General features: G+C 38.8%; 2 protein-coding genes and 2 pseudogenes across 3 annotated transcripts; all 4 read left to right on the forward strand.

Annotated features, from left to right (window-relative positions):
* The first annotated feature begins 698 nt into the window (after positions 1–698).
* Positions 699–3,399, forward strand: LOC133730311 (lysine-specific demethylase JMJ32-like; annotated as a pseudogene).
* Positions 1,069–1,235, forward strand: LOC133734961 (U2 spliceosomal RNA; annotated as a pseudogene).
* Positions 3,400–4,425: 1,026 nt separating the features above from the next.
* On the forward strand, positions 4,426–8,015 carry LOC133732481 (gamma-interferon-responsive lysosomal thiol protein). 2 transcript variants are annotated; one of them, XM_062160043.1, is made up of 6 exons: positions 4,731–4,870; positions 5,234–5,628; positions 5,891–5,956; positions 6,258–6,398; positions 7,247–7,339; positions 7,590–8,015. In XM_062160043.1, the coding sequence occupies exons 2-6, from the start codon at positions 5,341–5,343 to the stop codon at positions 7,776–7,778; spliced, it is 777 nt and encodes a 258-aa protein (XP_062016027.1). In that variant the 5' UTR covers positions 4,731–4,870; positions 5,234–5,340; the 3' UTR covers positions 7,779–8,015. The 2 variants fall into 2 exon arrangements, with proteins under 2 accessions (XP_062016029.1, XP_062016027.1); XM_062160045.1 differs by lacking the exon at positions 5,234–5,628 and having other exon boundaries at positions 4,426–4,870.
* Positions 8,016–11,902: 3,887 nt separating this feature from the next.
* LOC133732612 (receptor-like protein 2) lies at positions 11,903–14,201 on the forward strand. Its single transcript, XM_062160200.1, has one exon. It carries the CDS (start codon positions 11,940–11,942, stop codon positions 14,136–14,138), a length of 2,199 nt encoding a protein of 732 aa, XP_062016184.1. The 5' UTR covers positions 11,903–11,939; the 3' UTR covers positions 14,139–14,201.
* The last annotated feature ends 1,271 nt before the right edge of the window (positions 14,202–15,472 follow it).

The raw sequence follows: 15,472 nt of genomic DNA on the forward strand, positions 1-15,472 counted from the left end.
ACGCGACAAGCAATATAAGTCTATGATTATGAATGGATCAGCTGTGAGAGCTACCAAGCTGAATCAGCAGTAGCAGCAAATCAATTGGGTAATGATCGATGAAGATGAAGGCTGAACTAAAGAGAAATATGAGGTTGTCTGAAGAAGAGTGGAAGAACACATGCAACTTGGTGATGTTCAAGAAAGCAAGCAGCTTCCAGAATGCATAATTTTGTACAGTTTTCTCTGTTTAAACCTTTGCAAATAAACTGTTGTAATATATCCACTCTGATCTAACATTTGAGCTCTTTATGTGCTGTGTTTGTGGATAGAAAGTTGTTCATAGTCAACTAGATAACTATGGACTCAGTTCAAGCAACACTTTTAAATGCAGAATTCAATCATAGAAAAATACCAAGGATGGAAAAGATTAGTTGCTGGAAGCCCTTAAATTATAGATTGCCTTTTAAGAACTTGTAGAAGTGTGATTCCTGTACCAAATAATCTCAAGTAGAATTGCAAGCTATAAAGTTTATTTCCATGAGTTGAGATTGTTGTTGATGCATCGGAAGTTGTTGCAGTATGTTGGAGTGAAAATGTGAATTTGAATGTACATGCTAATTTGATGGTTGAAACTAGAACTTTGTTGCTGCGTTAATTGGCTGGTTCCTATTCTGGCAACAGAGATATCGCTACCAAAGTTGGATGAAATTGCCGCAATGGCTTTCGGAGACCAACCACCTTTGGTACCTAGAGAATCACTACTGGTCTGCTAACTTGAGATGCCTGAAACAAAAGCTGCACTCCATGTCTTTCATTTTTTGTCCTAGAAGTGGGAGCCTCATTGTCCCAAATCTCCTTTTTACGTGGTTCTTTGCAGATGGCAGAGATGGCCATCTGCCCTGAATTTTATATCTACAATCTAATATGGGTTAGACTACAAGTGAAGTTTAATGCCAGGACTTGGGTTAGTAAAATGCTTAGTCCATTTGCAATTATAAAAGGTGAATGAGTGTACCACATCTTGCCTGACAAGAAGAACCGAAGTGTATAGCCGTATAAAAAGAGAAGAGCTAGACTAAACAAATCATACTTTTCTCGGCCTTTTGGCTAAGATCAAGTGTAGTATCTGTTCTTTTCAGTTTAATATCATTAAATTAATTTTTTAAAGGGGTGAGTTCACCACAATAGCTTGCTATTGGGGCTCACGCGTGTCATCCTTGTGTTGCACTACAGCAAGGTTTGGCGCACCCTACCAAATCCAGTTTAAATCATAACAACCCCATATGTTACTGGAAGAAGACCAGAATCATCTTCTTACTTTCCAACTTCTTACCTTTACCTGTTAGTTTTTTGTTTTGGTCTGAATCCTCGGTTGCTAGTTAGTTACTGAAACGGTAAATGTATTTGATGTTATACTGAAATTGACGAAGATAATGCAGTTGTGTCATAGTGTAGAATAATATTTGTTTTACAAAACTTAAAACATATATAAAAACTGTAGTAAACAAACCAGGTTATTTATTCCACACTGACACATGTGACACATTGCTAATCATCAAAGCTTATAAGCTTCGTCCGAAGGTTTAGGAGAACTCGTAACTAGAATGTCTCCAAAGAGATTATTCATTAAGTTACTCTCATCACTAGTGTTCACTATCATTATCATCATCCATATATGAATCTGATGATGATGATATTATCATAACATTTGCTGGTGAGGCTCTAGATTCCACTCACTAGGTAGGTTTCTTAAAATATTATAGTAAAAATCATTAGAGGCAGCAATATATCTCTAGTTGAACAGAGTGCAACCGATCTCTAATAACCTGGTTTGCATTTGAGAGGAGTAAGTATATCCGTCTAACATTATCTTTCTAATAACCTGTTTAACAAGTCTTTCAGCACGAAAATCCAATTTTAGCTCACATCTGTCGGGATTTAGCGGTCTAACCTCAATTTAGGTGGCTTCGAAGGTTTCAAAGCTATCAAAAGAGTATTCTCTATTCATCCTGTGAAAAAACATAAAAGAATCAATTCAAACAACATAAAGGAATCAATTCATAGTCAATAAAGAAAATATATTTTTATCCAACATAACAATTCTATAAGATACTAAACCTATTGTTCTTTCTGTCTGTCATTCAATTCATTCCTATGACAGATTCTGCTAAACTTTTTCCAAACACCCTAATGATCAAGGGGACAAACACTATTTATTACAAGAGTGGTTTAAACTATTTTACTAAGTAAGTCGGTGCACTCTGTTTCTTCCTCTTGTATGGGTGCTGTTGTACTAAGGCTTGTGATTCTTTGAAAATGGTTTTAAAGTGCAGCAAAACCTTTGTGAAATCAAATATCAAACATGACAACTCAAGATTAAAATTCATGCTTCTTTAGTTATCACAGCTACTTAATTATAAATCAAAATAAGCAGATTGATGGGTAAGAAACTAAGAACTTTTGGTTTCAGCAACAACCAATACAGAATCTGTAATCTCCACTGTAAGTCTTTCTTTCATAATGAATCCCCTTTCAAAATTTCAGGTTTTTATAATGGCTTCTGGAGTTTGAAAATAAGGAAAATAAAAAAAGGGTGCTTGACTAAGGAGCAAAAGTTATCACATTTACTCTAGCAACATATTTTTATTCATTCTTACCCAATTTAAACTAAATTGACATTTTTACCCTCAACTGAATTAAAAAATTACATCATGCCATGCTTCTCTCTCTCTCTCTCTCTCTTTCTCTCTCTCTCTCTCTCACACACACACACACACACATCAAAGTACGGGAGCTCAATCTAGGCACCTCCGGGGAACTGGATCGACTTGATTCCCCACCTCACCCCTCATGGCCGCGCCGACGCCCTCGTCCCCTCCTCCTCCTCCTCCCCCCTCTGCTTCGACTCTGCTCACGTGCAACGCACGCCTTTCCCCGAAGCCCTCCGCCTCATCACAGCCAAAAACGACGTGTTCGTGGCCTACGCGCAGCAGTAGAACAATTGCTTCCCCTCCGAGTACTCGCCTCTTGCGGTGGACTGCGATCCGCATATCCAATTCACCATCGAAGCCCTACGTTGCCTACCTGAGGCAGTCAACATGTGGATTGGGGACGAGCGCTCTACGACGTCGTTTCACAAGGATCAGTACGAGAATCTCTACGCTGTGATCACGGGACAGAAGCATTTCCTCCTCCTCCCTCCCACCGATGTGCATCAGATGTACGTAAGGGAGTACCCGACCGCTCAGTATTCGTATTCTCTGGTCACCGGAGAGTTTGAGCTAGAAATGGAGAGTCCGGCTAGGTCTATGCTTTGGTCTAGCTGGAAATGAACAGCTCGCCAAGTTCCTTTTGTTCTTCAATGGGCCTAGGCCCTTTTGTTGTACGATTAATCCAGGAGAGATGCTTTACTTGTAAGTTTTGAATTGATTTCATTGATGTAGAAGGCCCAGAAGGAAAGAAAAAAAGTTCTATTGGGGGTAATAGACGTTTTGAATTGATGTAATCTTCTCGTTTTTTTTATTTAATCAAAGTTTATTTGTCTAAATTTAAAAGATTGGTTCTTATTCCGGCGAATGAAAGTTCTGTTAGGGGGCAATAGACGTTTTATTGGGGGGCAATAGACTGTTGGGGTAATAGATGTCTATTGGGGGCAATAAACATTTCTGGTGAGGTTTTCAGAAAAGTCCAGTGAGCGGCGGTCGGTGATCGGAATTCGGCTGCCGATGACCGGATCCAGGGGACCGGTAGCCGGATTCTAGAGAAAGTTGGCCGGATTCTGGCGACCGGTGATCGAAATCCGGCGGTCCATGACGGGGCTCCGGCGAAGTCCTATGGTTTCTCTCTCTCTCTCTCTCTAAGTAACAAAGGTGAGGGTAAAATGGTATTAAAAAAAAATAAATAAATAAAAAATCTTAATGGGGTATTAGGGAAAAAAATCTCTGAGTAAATGGACAAAAACCAAAAAAAAAAAAATATAACAACCAATTTGCATAACAAAGAGACCATCAAGAATATTTTGTCTAATAATCAAATCATAGAAGAGAATCACACCTTAAGTCTTCCGCGATATCAATTCTCTCTCTCTCAAACTCAAGAAAACTATGTAAAAAGGGATGCAATACCATCTCCCTATTTATAGTGTCAAGTAAAGGGGTGAAAATTAAATTCTAGATGGATATGAAGGAAATAAAAGAGGATCTATAATGAGGATACTACAATCGAATTCTTACCATACATGTACTAGAATCCAGGTGTACACCTCCTGCTTCATAGCCTTGGAGACTCATCAGTTTCTCAGAAAACTGACACCTCTTGCTTATCTATGTCGGTAGCTAAGAATCCAAGAAGTGAATATATTTGTAATGTAAAAAAAAAAAAAAAAAAAAAACCGTTCTCAGTAAAAAAACTAAAATCTGAACTGTCAATGCCAAGCCTATCCCAATTCCGAGTTTACACTCCAAGTCCCAATGCATCTCCACCCTCATCATCCACTTCTGAATTGTGACCCCTTTCAGGTCACATACACAACCCATTTCAGTTTAACCATTAAATACTAGAAAACTACTTGAGTGGTAGTCCTAAACTCCTAATTACAGACAAAAGCACCCAAAACAAAAATCCCAAAATGGCTTCTAAATATTCCTCACTACTAGCACACCTCCTCTTGTTCATTTTCTCTGTGTTACTATTACCCTATTCCTCTTCTTCTGAGAGCACCAAAGTCTCTGTGGATTTGTACTACGAAACCCTTTGTCCTGATTGCTCTGATTTCATTGTTAAACATCTGATCAAGCTCTTCGACACCGGACTCATCTCCGCCGTTGACCTGAATCTCGTCCCATACGGCAACGCCAGGCTCGGAACCAACGACACCATCACTTGCCAGGTTCAAATTTCCTTTCTTTCTTCCTTTCCTCTATATAAAAATTGAATCTTTTGCTTTCACAAAAAGAATGAATTTTCTATGTTTCTAGCTAGTTCTAGCTCTTGGGTAATTTTCAAATTGTACTTGACCTCTAGAAATGTGAAAAATTTTGGGTAAATGGTGATGAACTGCTTCTGGGTTCTGGGTGGTGTGACCATTGAATCTCTAATGAGGCAGTAATTTTTAATTTTGTTTAAAAGGTTAATTAGGAAAATAAAAACGATTAGACCCATGAAATGCCACCTGTAAGCCACAAGATTTGGGCAATGAAGCTAATAAATCTCTGACTCGATCTTGTTGTGTCTGTTGGTCTCTCTGTCACAGGAATTCCCAACTGGCGAAACAAACTAACTTTATACCTGTGATAACTGAACCTCATCAAACCACCAATAAACTGTTTCATTCTCTCTCCGAAGCTAGCTTTCACTTCCATGGCTTTCTCTAGCAAGACCCTTTCGTTTTCTCTTGGTTTATGGTTTTCGTTGTTGTTGCTATGGTCTCCCTCCACTTGTTCTGCTTCAGCTATAACTTTTCTGCCTTTGGAATCTGGCAAAGTCTCCTTGGCTTTGTACTATGAGTCCCTCTGCCCCTACAGCGCTAATTTCGTGGTTAATTACTTGGTCAAGCTCTTTGAAGATGATCTAATCTCCATTGTTGATCTCAAGCTTGTGCCTTGGGGCAATGCCAAGCTCAGAGGCAATGACACCTTTGATTGCCAGGTCCTCTTATCATTCCTTTTCCTTTTTGATTTTGTGTCTTAGTTTAATAAACTGGTGGCATTTCATTGTCTGATTCTCTAGATGATTCATCTTTAACTACTTTATATAAACAAAGTTCTTGGATCATATTGGTTAAACATTGTAGTTCAATGCAAATGGGGCTACTTCTTGCATGTGGGTTTTTTCTCTTCATTCTAGGATTCAGATGATATGCAGTGGACTTTTTGTGAATTCATATTGATTGAGTTCTTGTGGTTTGCAGCATGGTCCATCTGAATGCTTATTGAACACAGTGGAAGCCTGTGCAATTGAGACCTGGCCTGCACTGGTAAGACTCGATGAAATTAGATTTCAGAGAGTGCGTATATTTCATCAGAAGAAGAATGTTTATTATGCAAGTAATGTTAGTTATGGAAATCATTTCGATTAGTTTCTAATTGGTGGACATTTATTGCTTAAACAATCTCTTTGTTGGTGATTAAATTGATTATTATCATTATATTTGTGGCTATTTCTGATTCTTCTTGGCTAATCCCTCTTGAATTTATAGAATTGTTTGGTCGGTGAACATTACAAAGTAATGCTTTAATGTGAATGCTAACTCCTGATTCACTCTCAACTCTATGCAGAATGATCATTTTCCTTTCATTTATTGTGTTGAGAGTTTGGTTTACGAGCACAAGTATCCCCAGTGGGAGTCATGTTATGAGAAACTGGGCCTGAACTCAACACTTATTGCTGAATGCTACAGTAGTGGACTTGGCAAAGAGGTTAGTCTTCTTGGTTTTCCATATTTGGCTTATTAATTTTTCACAGAGTTTGAAGGCTGTTATGCTAGTCATTGTGCTTGTAAAGCATATAAATTCAGCTATATTTGGCTTATTAATTTTTCAGAGTTCGAAGGCTGTTATGTTAGTCATTGTGCTTGTAAAGCATATAATTCATACTACTATTTTATTGTATCTTTACAAGAACCAAAATCTGTGTGATACAAGTGTCTACTCTCATGATGTTATTTTGTTTGAATTTAATAAGTAAAAAGGTGTTTATTGAATTATAAGGCTTATACCTATAGGTGGTGCAAAAGCATATTGCTAATTAGTCGTTGTATATTAAATATTCAAAGTTTAATAGCTATTAACCGTAGAAAGTAGCAAAAAGTATGACAGTAGTAGGGATAGGGGTTGCAAGTCCTTCTAATGGTAGAACATTGCAAACATTACCTTTCCTATGAATACTTTGGTGTCTAAAGTGTGGCACATGGTCGGAGTTTATAGAACAAATATTGATTATCTGCACCAAGTTTACACTAGGAAGCTCATTTATAATGTAGCATTTCATAAAGGTGATGGTGGGATAACCAACAGGCCGGGATTATGTATGTAATTTTTTTTTGCCACGACTGTTTGGTTATCATGCCGTTTTGAACAAGCTCACTGCCCTTGGCCCCTCCAATTTTTTTTTTCAGACTGTTTGTTGCAGATACACAAGGTGCTTGTAGTTCTGTTTTTCTGTGGAGTAGGAAAATACAAGTTTCTTCTCTTTTCCTTGTTTGTTGTTATGCCTTTTTAATGAAAGGAAAATGGAACATAATATAAGTGGAATTCTTTTCTGGCAGCTTGAACTAAAGTATGCAGCTGAAACCAATGCACTCCAGCCTCCACATCAGTATGTGCCATGGGTAGTTGTGGATGGACAGCCACTTTACGAGGTTTGTTCCTTTATCATGATTATCTACGAAATTTCTCATTGGCATTACTGTTGCCATCAAGTTCCAGTTATGACTATTTGTATTGTTGATGGTTAGTTCCTAGCGGAGCAATATTTGCAGTTTATAATTTGACTTGTAAACTTTAAGGAAAGAAAATATTTATCACACTGTCCCCTGATTGATCATCAGATTGGAGTTTTATACTTATATACTTGGGGATTTTCAACAAATGACTTTTCTTCTTGTGTAGGACTATGAAAACTTTCTAAGCTATGTCTGCAACGCTTATAATGGCACCACAATGCTCAAGGGCTGCAATGAATACCTCAATACCATCCAAATGGCAGGGGAAAAACCTAACGATCCAGTCGCCTGCAAGGAGGGAAAGATGGCAGCATTATTTGGAAGAATTCGATCAACTCTAACTTCATGGATGTGAGTCAGGTGAACATGGCGTTTTGGATATAGTTGTCTGGTAGCTCCATGGGGATTATTCGTGCATCGATCAAATGTGTAATAGCTAGAAATTAAGCTTGCTTATATCGCTGTTTGAAGTTGAGTGCAATTACTTGAGTTGTTTGGTAATGAAGAAAGAGACTTCATAACTACCTTTATCTGTTGTGATAAATAAATATACAGTAGAGTAGTGTAAATAAATCATGTTCATTATTTTTTATTTCGTCCAGAATTAGATGACATGAAATATAGGAACAGATTAAAGTCATTAAACTTCAATATTGGTGATGTATGGATGGATGGTGATTGGCAATCGGCTTTCTCTCCAACTTTGTGGCCAAGGATTTGACGCTATCATATAGTTTGTATGAAAAAAGTAACAAACTATGGTTGCAACCTTGACAAAGAAAAAGAAACAAGTGTTTCATTATTTGTTGATCATATTTTTGAAGAAAGAAAATCCAGCTACATTACTTCATAATTTATAACGGAAGTTCTAAGTCAATAAACTGACATTTTCTTTTGGAGACCATTTGCTGGAATAACTCATGTTTTTCTGTAGCAGCAGCTGACCATTTGCTGGAATAACTCATGTTTTTCTGTAGCAGCAGCTGAAACCACAACCGGAACTGATGATGGCTCGACTTCCATAAACAATACTTGGTTTTCAAGAATCTTTCCAAGCTTTCGACCCCAACCAAGCAGTAACAAACCATCAAGTAATTCGCAATTCTCGTTATTGTGCAAAGAGTAAAAATAAAACTCGAAAACACATACCGGTGAGCTGTGGTTTGTTGGTTAGCTGACCTAATGAACATTATAAACGTCATGAGTTTAAAATTTCACTCGCATTAGGATGGGGTGAAGTTAAAAAAAAAAAAAAAAAAATTTAAATTTTAAAAAACATGCTACATATTGGGCCGGCGATAAAGTGATAAACCATCAAATAGAGCTTCCAAGTACCAGATTCCGCAACAAGTGAGATAGGAATCAATCATAGTATGATTCAATCGGCTTCTTGCAAGGGGGTTTATTCAGAATCAGTACTCCCCAATAATCTTCCTTACCAAAACCCAATAGTTACAATACTGTTTTCTTTTCCTTAATTTCTTTGGGGTGAAGGGACACAGCACATGTATTCTATCATTCTATGGTCTAGCACTCTAGCTCTTCAATTATCCATAGGAATTGACCTGCAAATATTTCTGGTTAAATTGACCTGCCTACCTAGTCATCCATCTCCGCGAGTAGTTCCAAGTTAACATGCAGTCCTCTAGGAAATATGGTGTTAAGTTAAATCATATGCGACTCAAACATTGGTAATTGTAGATGTTCTTTCACAAATAAGTCTTCTTTTCCTTAATTTCTTTGGGGTGAAGGGACACAGCACATGTATTCTATCATTCTATGGTCTAGCTCTTCAATTATCCATAGGAATTGACCTGCAAATATTTCTGGTTAAATTGACCTGCCTACCTAGTCATCCATCTCCGCGAGTAGTTCCAAGTTAACATGAAGTCCTCTAGGAAATATGGTGTTAAGTTAAATCATATGCGACTCAAACATTGGTAATTGTAGATGTTCTTTCACAAATAAGTCTTCTTTTCCTTAATTTCTTTGGGGTGAAGGGACACAGCACATGTATTCTATCATTCTATGGTCTAGCTCTTCAATTATCCATAGGAATTGACCTGCAAATATTTCTGGTTAAATTGACCTGCCTACCTAGTCATCCATCTCCGCGAGTAGTTCCAAGTTAACATGCAGTCCTCTAGGAAATATGGTGTTAAGTTAAATCATATGCGACTCAAACATTGGTAATTGTAGATGTTCTTTCACAAATAAGTCACACGGTAGGTCATCCTTATTGGTTGTGGTTGTCTCATTCAATTTCAATAGTTTCATTGGTCAATTAGGGTTGAATACACTTTGCAAGTTTGAAAATTTCAAGTATAGTCCATATTGGATGTATATGATCCTTGTTTGCTTGTCGACGTATTGATTCTTTTTTTTTTTGACTTTGTCAAGGGGAACCTAAAGGCTTCCTAGGCCCAAGATAAACCCCTTCGGCGCATGTGAAATGCTCCAACTGTGCATTGCAGCACAGTACTTGATCACTTTGACAGCTTCGGGGTTCGAACCTAGGTTGGGGAGCACACCCAACTAGGCAAGAACCACTAGGCCACTTGCAGTGGTTGACGTATTGATTCATGAATGAGGCTCATTTTTGGACTAAATAAGGAATTATAGGTGATACGTGTTTGTAAACAAAATTAATCCTGTTAAAATACTTAAATGACAGTAATTAAGTTGTTGATGCTTAAACTAATTGTACTTGCATAAGCATTTGCCAAAGCATAATTAGCTATAATGAGCCACGCTCATGCTACCGCCAGCAATACCAACTCCTGCCAAAGGAGTGACATATGGAAACGCAGCCAAGCAGGCTACCGCCTGAGCCCCGGCTCACCCCCAGATCACCGCTGACGCGTCGCGCGCCAAGATGACTTCAGAAGCTGGGAACTGAAGCATATCAGTCCCACATCGAAAACATGGAAGAGGTCAGTCTCTTCCTCACCTATAAAAGGTTCTCTCCTCTCTCCTCATTAATTACGCATTTACTACTTACCTACTGTCATAAATACATTGACTAACTTAGGTATCAGAGAAGAGAAGACCGCCCAACGCGGTCTCCCTTTGATGCCCTTTGTATTTTACTTGACAGGTAGCGGTTCGCCCATTGGACTAGCGTTAACCAAGATTTAGCCATCGCTGAATCTTAGACATTAACACTAATTTTAGTGGTTCATTTTCTGATATGATTTTGTGGAATTCAAGATCACCCTTTGCAATTTTGTTTTCTTTTTGGTGCTCGAGACCGTTTAGGTCTTTTTAGTTAACAATTTACTTAGTTTGTAGTTTTTATCGTTCTCAAAGAAGCATGTCTCTTCAATTTTTTGAGGGATAAGGTTGATATCCTCCCCTTGTATGTCTTAATTTACTCTTTGTTTTTCCATTCAATAAATTTTCTTATATTGTAAAATGAGGGTAAAATGCTATTTTTTGTTAGTTCAAGAATATATGAGATTAGGACCTATTGAATCATGTGGTGCAGTTTAAAAAACACTCTAAACAAAGTCCAAACTGCAATTAACCCTTTAAATTAACCTAATCTCTATTTCTTCATTTGTTAGCTCGCATAATAAGTTTCCTTAAGTAGCCTGTCTTAAGCACTCCTTAGGTCACTTAACTTGAATTTCTTTCTTATATTTAGCTTTCAATAAATTTGTTAGTTCACATAACTTTCCTGAAATTTAATCCCCAATTTTGAACTGATCGATTTTATTACAATTTCGGGTTAGGGTTTGAGAATCACCAAGAGTAGAGTAGTCACCGAGTCCCGTTACCTATCAAAAGAAATAAAGGTCAGTGAAAGATCGGGGTTACCCGCTTATAACCCTCCAATGCTCAAGTCAGATACCGAGATATAACATTGACAGCGTAACAATACAGAGAAGAAATAGTGACTTATTGAGAATGGAAGCAAATGTATACAGCAAACATTGGGACTTGTATCCAGTTTGTTTCCGATGTGGGTAAGTATGCACTTTCTGTAGAAGAAAGTTTGGGTCTGTGCCCATGTTGGGCCATCTTCTGAGGGAAGCTCCAGTCGGCATGGCTGCTGATTCCTGAGCTTCCTAGTGGGGTTGAGTCCGAGGTATTGTCCGGTGGTTCCTGACCAGTCCCCGGTTGGCCCGAAATCTGTGTTCTACAGGTGTTTTTACTCGGTATGCATGTGCTATTTATCTTTTCAACCTTAAAATTTCACATAGAAAAATCTAGTCGAAGTCACTGTATTAAGAGCAGTCCGTGATTGAGTAATCCCACTGTGCCATCCTTCAGTTAAGTCAACAAAATCAGCATAGACCAATTCAAACCAAGAGAAAAGGAAAGATCATGGAAGATTAGTCTTCTCTCTAGTCCTTGTCTGGGGTACCACCGAATTACTAATCAAATCTCAATTGATAGCATATGGTTTGTACATTTGCTTCTTTTCTATATAAGTAGCAAGCAAAATTCTCCAATTTGTAGACAAGAATAAAATCATATCACATCATATTATCTTCCTCTTTGCTTTATTTCAATGAGAACCATGGCATTGCAGCCTAATCATCTCGTGCCTTATGGTATTCTCCTCTTCATCTGTTTTATCTCAAGTGTCATCTCTACAAACCATGGATGCAACAAAATGGATCATGACTCTCTTCGGTCCTCTTTCGATATGCTTTCTCGTTTAAATTGGTCTTCAAGTGATTGTTGTCACTGGGAGGGCATCACTTGTGATGAGGATGGTAGGGTAACAAGTTTATTATTACCCTCCAAAGGGATCCAAGGAGGCATTTCACCTTCACTTGGAAACCTAACACATCTCTCCCACCTCAATCTCTCCCAAAATCAACTCTCCGGTCCTCTAGGGACTGGACTCTTTTCATCCCTGAGTCACCTCGAGGTCCTTGATTTGAGCTATAACCAACTTTCGGGAGAGTTAGCCTCAATACCATCCATTTATATTCGAGTGGTGGACTTGTCCAGCAATCTATTCAATGGAACAACTCCATCTTCATTCCTAAAGCATGCCTCGAATTTGAGTAGTCTAAATGTCAGCAACAATCTCATTAGTGGCCAAATTCCATCCACTATCTGTCTTTCTTCTTCTTTGGTTAAAATTTTGGATTTCTCCAAAAATGAATTCAATGGTATGATTCCTCTTGGGTTAGGGAACTGTTCGAAATTGGAGGTCTTTCGTGCAGGGTTTAATAGTCTCTCAGGGACCCTTCCTAGTGATCTTTACAATCCTCTAACCATTCAGGAAATTTCATTGCCATCGAATAAGCTTTTCGGATCCATTAGTGATAACATTGTCAATCTTACTAACCTTACAATCCTGGAGATCTACTTCAATCAGCTGAGTGGAACACTTCCTTCCCACATTGGGAAACTCTCCAAATTGAAACTCATGCTCCTTCATTTCAACAACCTCCAAGGTTTTCTACCTCCTTCTTTGATGAGTTGCACAAATCTTGTGGAACTAAATCTTGGATTTAACCGCTTGGAAGGAAATATTTCGGCTCTTGATTTTTCCAAACTTGGTCAACTTGCTAAACTTGATTTTGCCAGTAATCACTTCACCGGTGTCTTGCCAATAAGCCTTTACTCATGCAAGTCACTGGGAGCACTTCGACTGAGCTCAAACGATCTAGAGGGACAAATACAACCTGAGATTCTTTCACTAGAGTCCTTGTCCTTCCTCTCGCTTTCATGGAACAGACTGACCAATGTCACAGGGGCAATGAAGATATTGATGGGTTTCAAAAGTCTCGGGGTAATCATCATTTCACGGAATTTTCTAGGTGAAGAACTGCCAGATGGTGATGCCAATATTGGTTTGGTGTTTAAAAATCTCCGAGTTTTTGGTATAGCTGACTGCCAACTTACCGGTCAAATACCTAGATGGTTGTCCAACCTCAAGAAACTAGAAGCTTTGGATCTATCTTCTAATAGACTCACAGGATCAATACCTGGTTGGTTGGGGAATCTTCCAAGTCTCTTTTTCATAAGCTTGAATAATAACTCATTTTCAGGTGAACTTCCAAAGGAACTTTCCAGATTACAAGCATTACAATCACAAAAGGCTGCACCTCATGGCCATGGCTACTTTGAATTGCCAATCTACACTCAACGCACAAATGCATCCATTACTGTCATGCAGTACAACTATCTTTCCAACTTGCCGCGAGCAATTTACCTCAGGAACAACAGTCTAAGTGGCAGAATACCAATTGAGATTGGTCATTTGCAACTTCTTCATGAGTTTGATCTTAGTGTCAACAACTTGGTTGGAGACATTCCCAACCAGATGTCTAACCTCACAAACTTGGAGAGATTAGACCTCTCAAGAAATCACTTGTCAGGTGGAATCCCAGCTTCACTATCAAATCTTAATTTCTTGGCTTCATTTAGTGTTGCATACAATAATCTCCAAGGACAAATACCATCAGGCACTCAGCTCCAAGGCTTCAACGCCACTGCCTTTGAGGGGAACCCCGGACTTTGTGGCTTCCCACTTCCAAATCATTGTCAACAGACGAATGGAAGTAGTATTACTAAGAATACTGAAGATGGACATGACAATGGGCATGAAATTCAGTGGCTTCATTTTTCTGTCGCATTTGGTTTCATTATAGGGTTTTGGGGAGTTTGTGGCCCTTTAGTGTTGAGCAGATCATTGAGATTTGCATATTTCCAGTTTTTATCCAGTGTTAAATCTCGCTTTTTCGGTTAGTGAAGTGTATTAATTTTCTCTGGGAAAATAAAAAGGTTAATAAAGTGAATTAACTTTTCTGGGAAAATAAAATCGTAGACATTAGATGTAATGGACTGATTTGTACATAAAAAGATGGTTCCCAAGTAGTCAATATGAAGTTTTTAAAGAGAATCTGTATGTTTCTGAGAATTCAAAGACTAAGTATGAAGCCTGATAGATAGAGAAAGATGACACAGCATGTATAGTGGTTCACCTTGCCTAAGAGGCAAGGCTACGTCCACTTAGAGGTTTCACTATGAGTGAGGCTAAGTAGACTTTGTAGTAATACAAGTATGGAGATCATGGATCTCATCCTTTTCTAAGTAGGGGAGGACTCCCTTTTATAGCTAAAGAGGTCTCCTCCCATTTACATGTTTTCGATGTGGGACACAATGCACATATTTGCTTCTCTCGAAACCCTTTGGAGACCAAGAGAGGGTGGACTCCCGGCGAGATATCGGCCAACCTCCGTCATGGCGAGGTAGGCCAAGCATGTTTGAAATTACAATTAAATTGATTGTATATATGAGAACTTATCTTTGCAGGGAGGTTGTGGTTTGCCATTTAACTGGTAGCTATCCAAGGAGGAGAGACTAGAGCGTGCATTTGCAAGAGTTGCATGAGCCCAGATAGGAGAAACCAAGTGTTCCATTAGCTGGTGTGTGCTCAGGATAGGTTGATAAGATCACTTAGGCATGCAAGCATATCTGCTGGGTTTTCATTGAAAGGAAAAGGGTGTCCAGAGAAGATCGATGGGTGAACTGATTGATTACAACTGGAGGCTTCAAGTTGTATCGATGGGTAAACTGATTGACATGCTTGACATTCCATAAACCCAAGGGGAGATTAAATCAAATCAAGATAATGAACTTGTCTGGTTTTGGATGTTGTTCTGGAATACCGAGAAGCAAAGCGAGCTCAACACCAGAGAAGCGGCTAACTCTGAACATAGACTCTCTCTTTTGTAACTTAGTCTCGGTGAAACTGCTACCAGGAAGGGTTCACTGGGATGAGGTCGCTGTGATATGAAGAGTGGCAGAGTTAATGGAGATGAATTTCCGGGAAGCTAGTTACTGATCGGGTCACCGAGATGAAGGAGTGGCCGAGTTTGGTCTCAGGATGGCGGGTGTCTAGAGCAAATCTCTTTTTTTGTTTTTGAACTGTGATTGTCACCAAGTGAATTGGTTGCCACTGAGTATACCGCCAAATGAATTTCTAGCTCAAGATCAAGTGGGAGAGATCGCGGAGAGAAAAACATCGAGCTCACACCTTTTGGAAAACTAACAGAGGCTGTCGGTGAGAGATACCGGGAG

Source organism: Rosa rugosa, chromosome 2, assembly GCF_958449725.1.
Source record: "Rosa rugosa chromosome 2, drRosRugo1.1, whole genome shotgun sequence".
Classification (NCBI taxonomy): domain Eukaryota; kingdom Viridiplantae; phylum Streptophyta; class Magnoliopsida; order Rosales; family Rosaceae; genus Rosa; species Rosa rugosa.

Bases quoted from the DNA above. Each gene is read 5' to 3' on its own strand.
- LOC133732481 (XM_062160043.1), top strand. From the start codon at position 5,341: ATGGCTTTCTCTAGCAAGACCCTTTCGTTTTCTCTTGGTTTATGGTTT. The intron at 6,399-7,246 runs GTTAGTCTTCTT...CTTTTCTGGCAG, and splicing joins GTAGTGGACTTGGCAAAGAG to CTTGAACTAAAGTATGCAGC. The intron at 7,340-7,589 runs GTTTGTTCCTTT...CTTCTTGTGTAG, and splicing joins ATGGACAGCCACTTTACGAG to GACTATGAAAACTTTCTAAG.
- LOC133732612 (XM_062160200.1), top strand. From the start codon at position 11,940: ATGAGAACCATGGCATTGCAGCCTAATCATCTCGTGCCTTATGGTATT.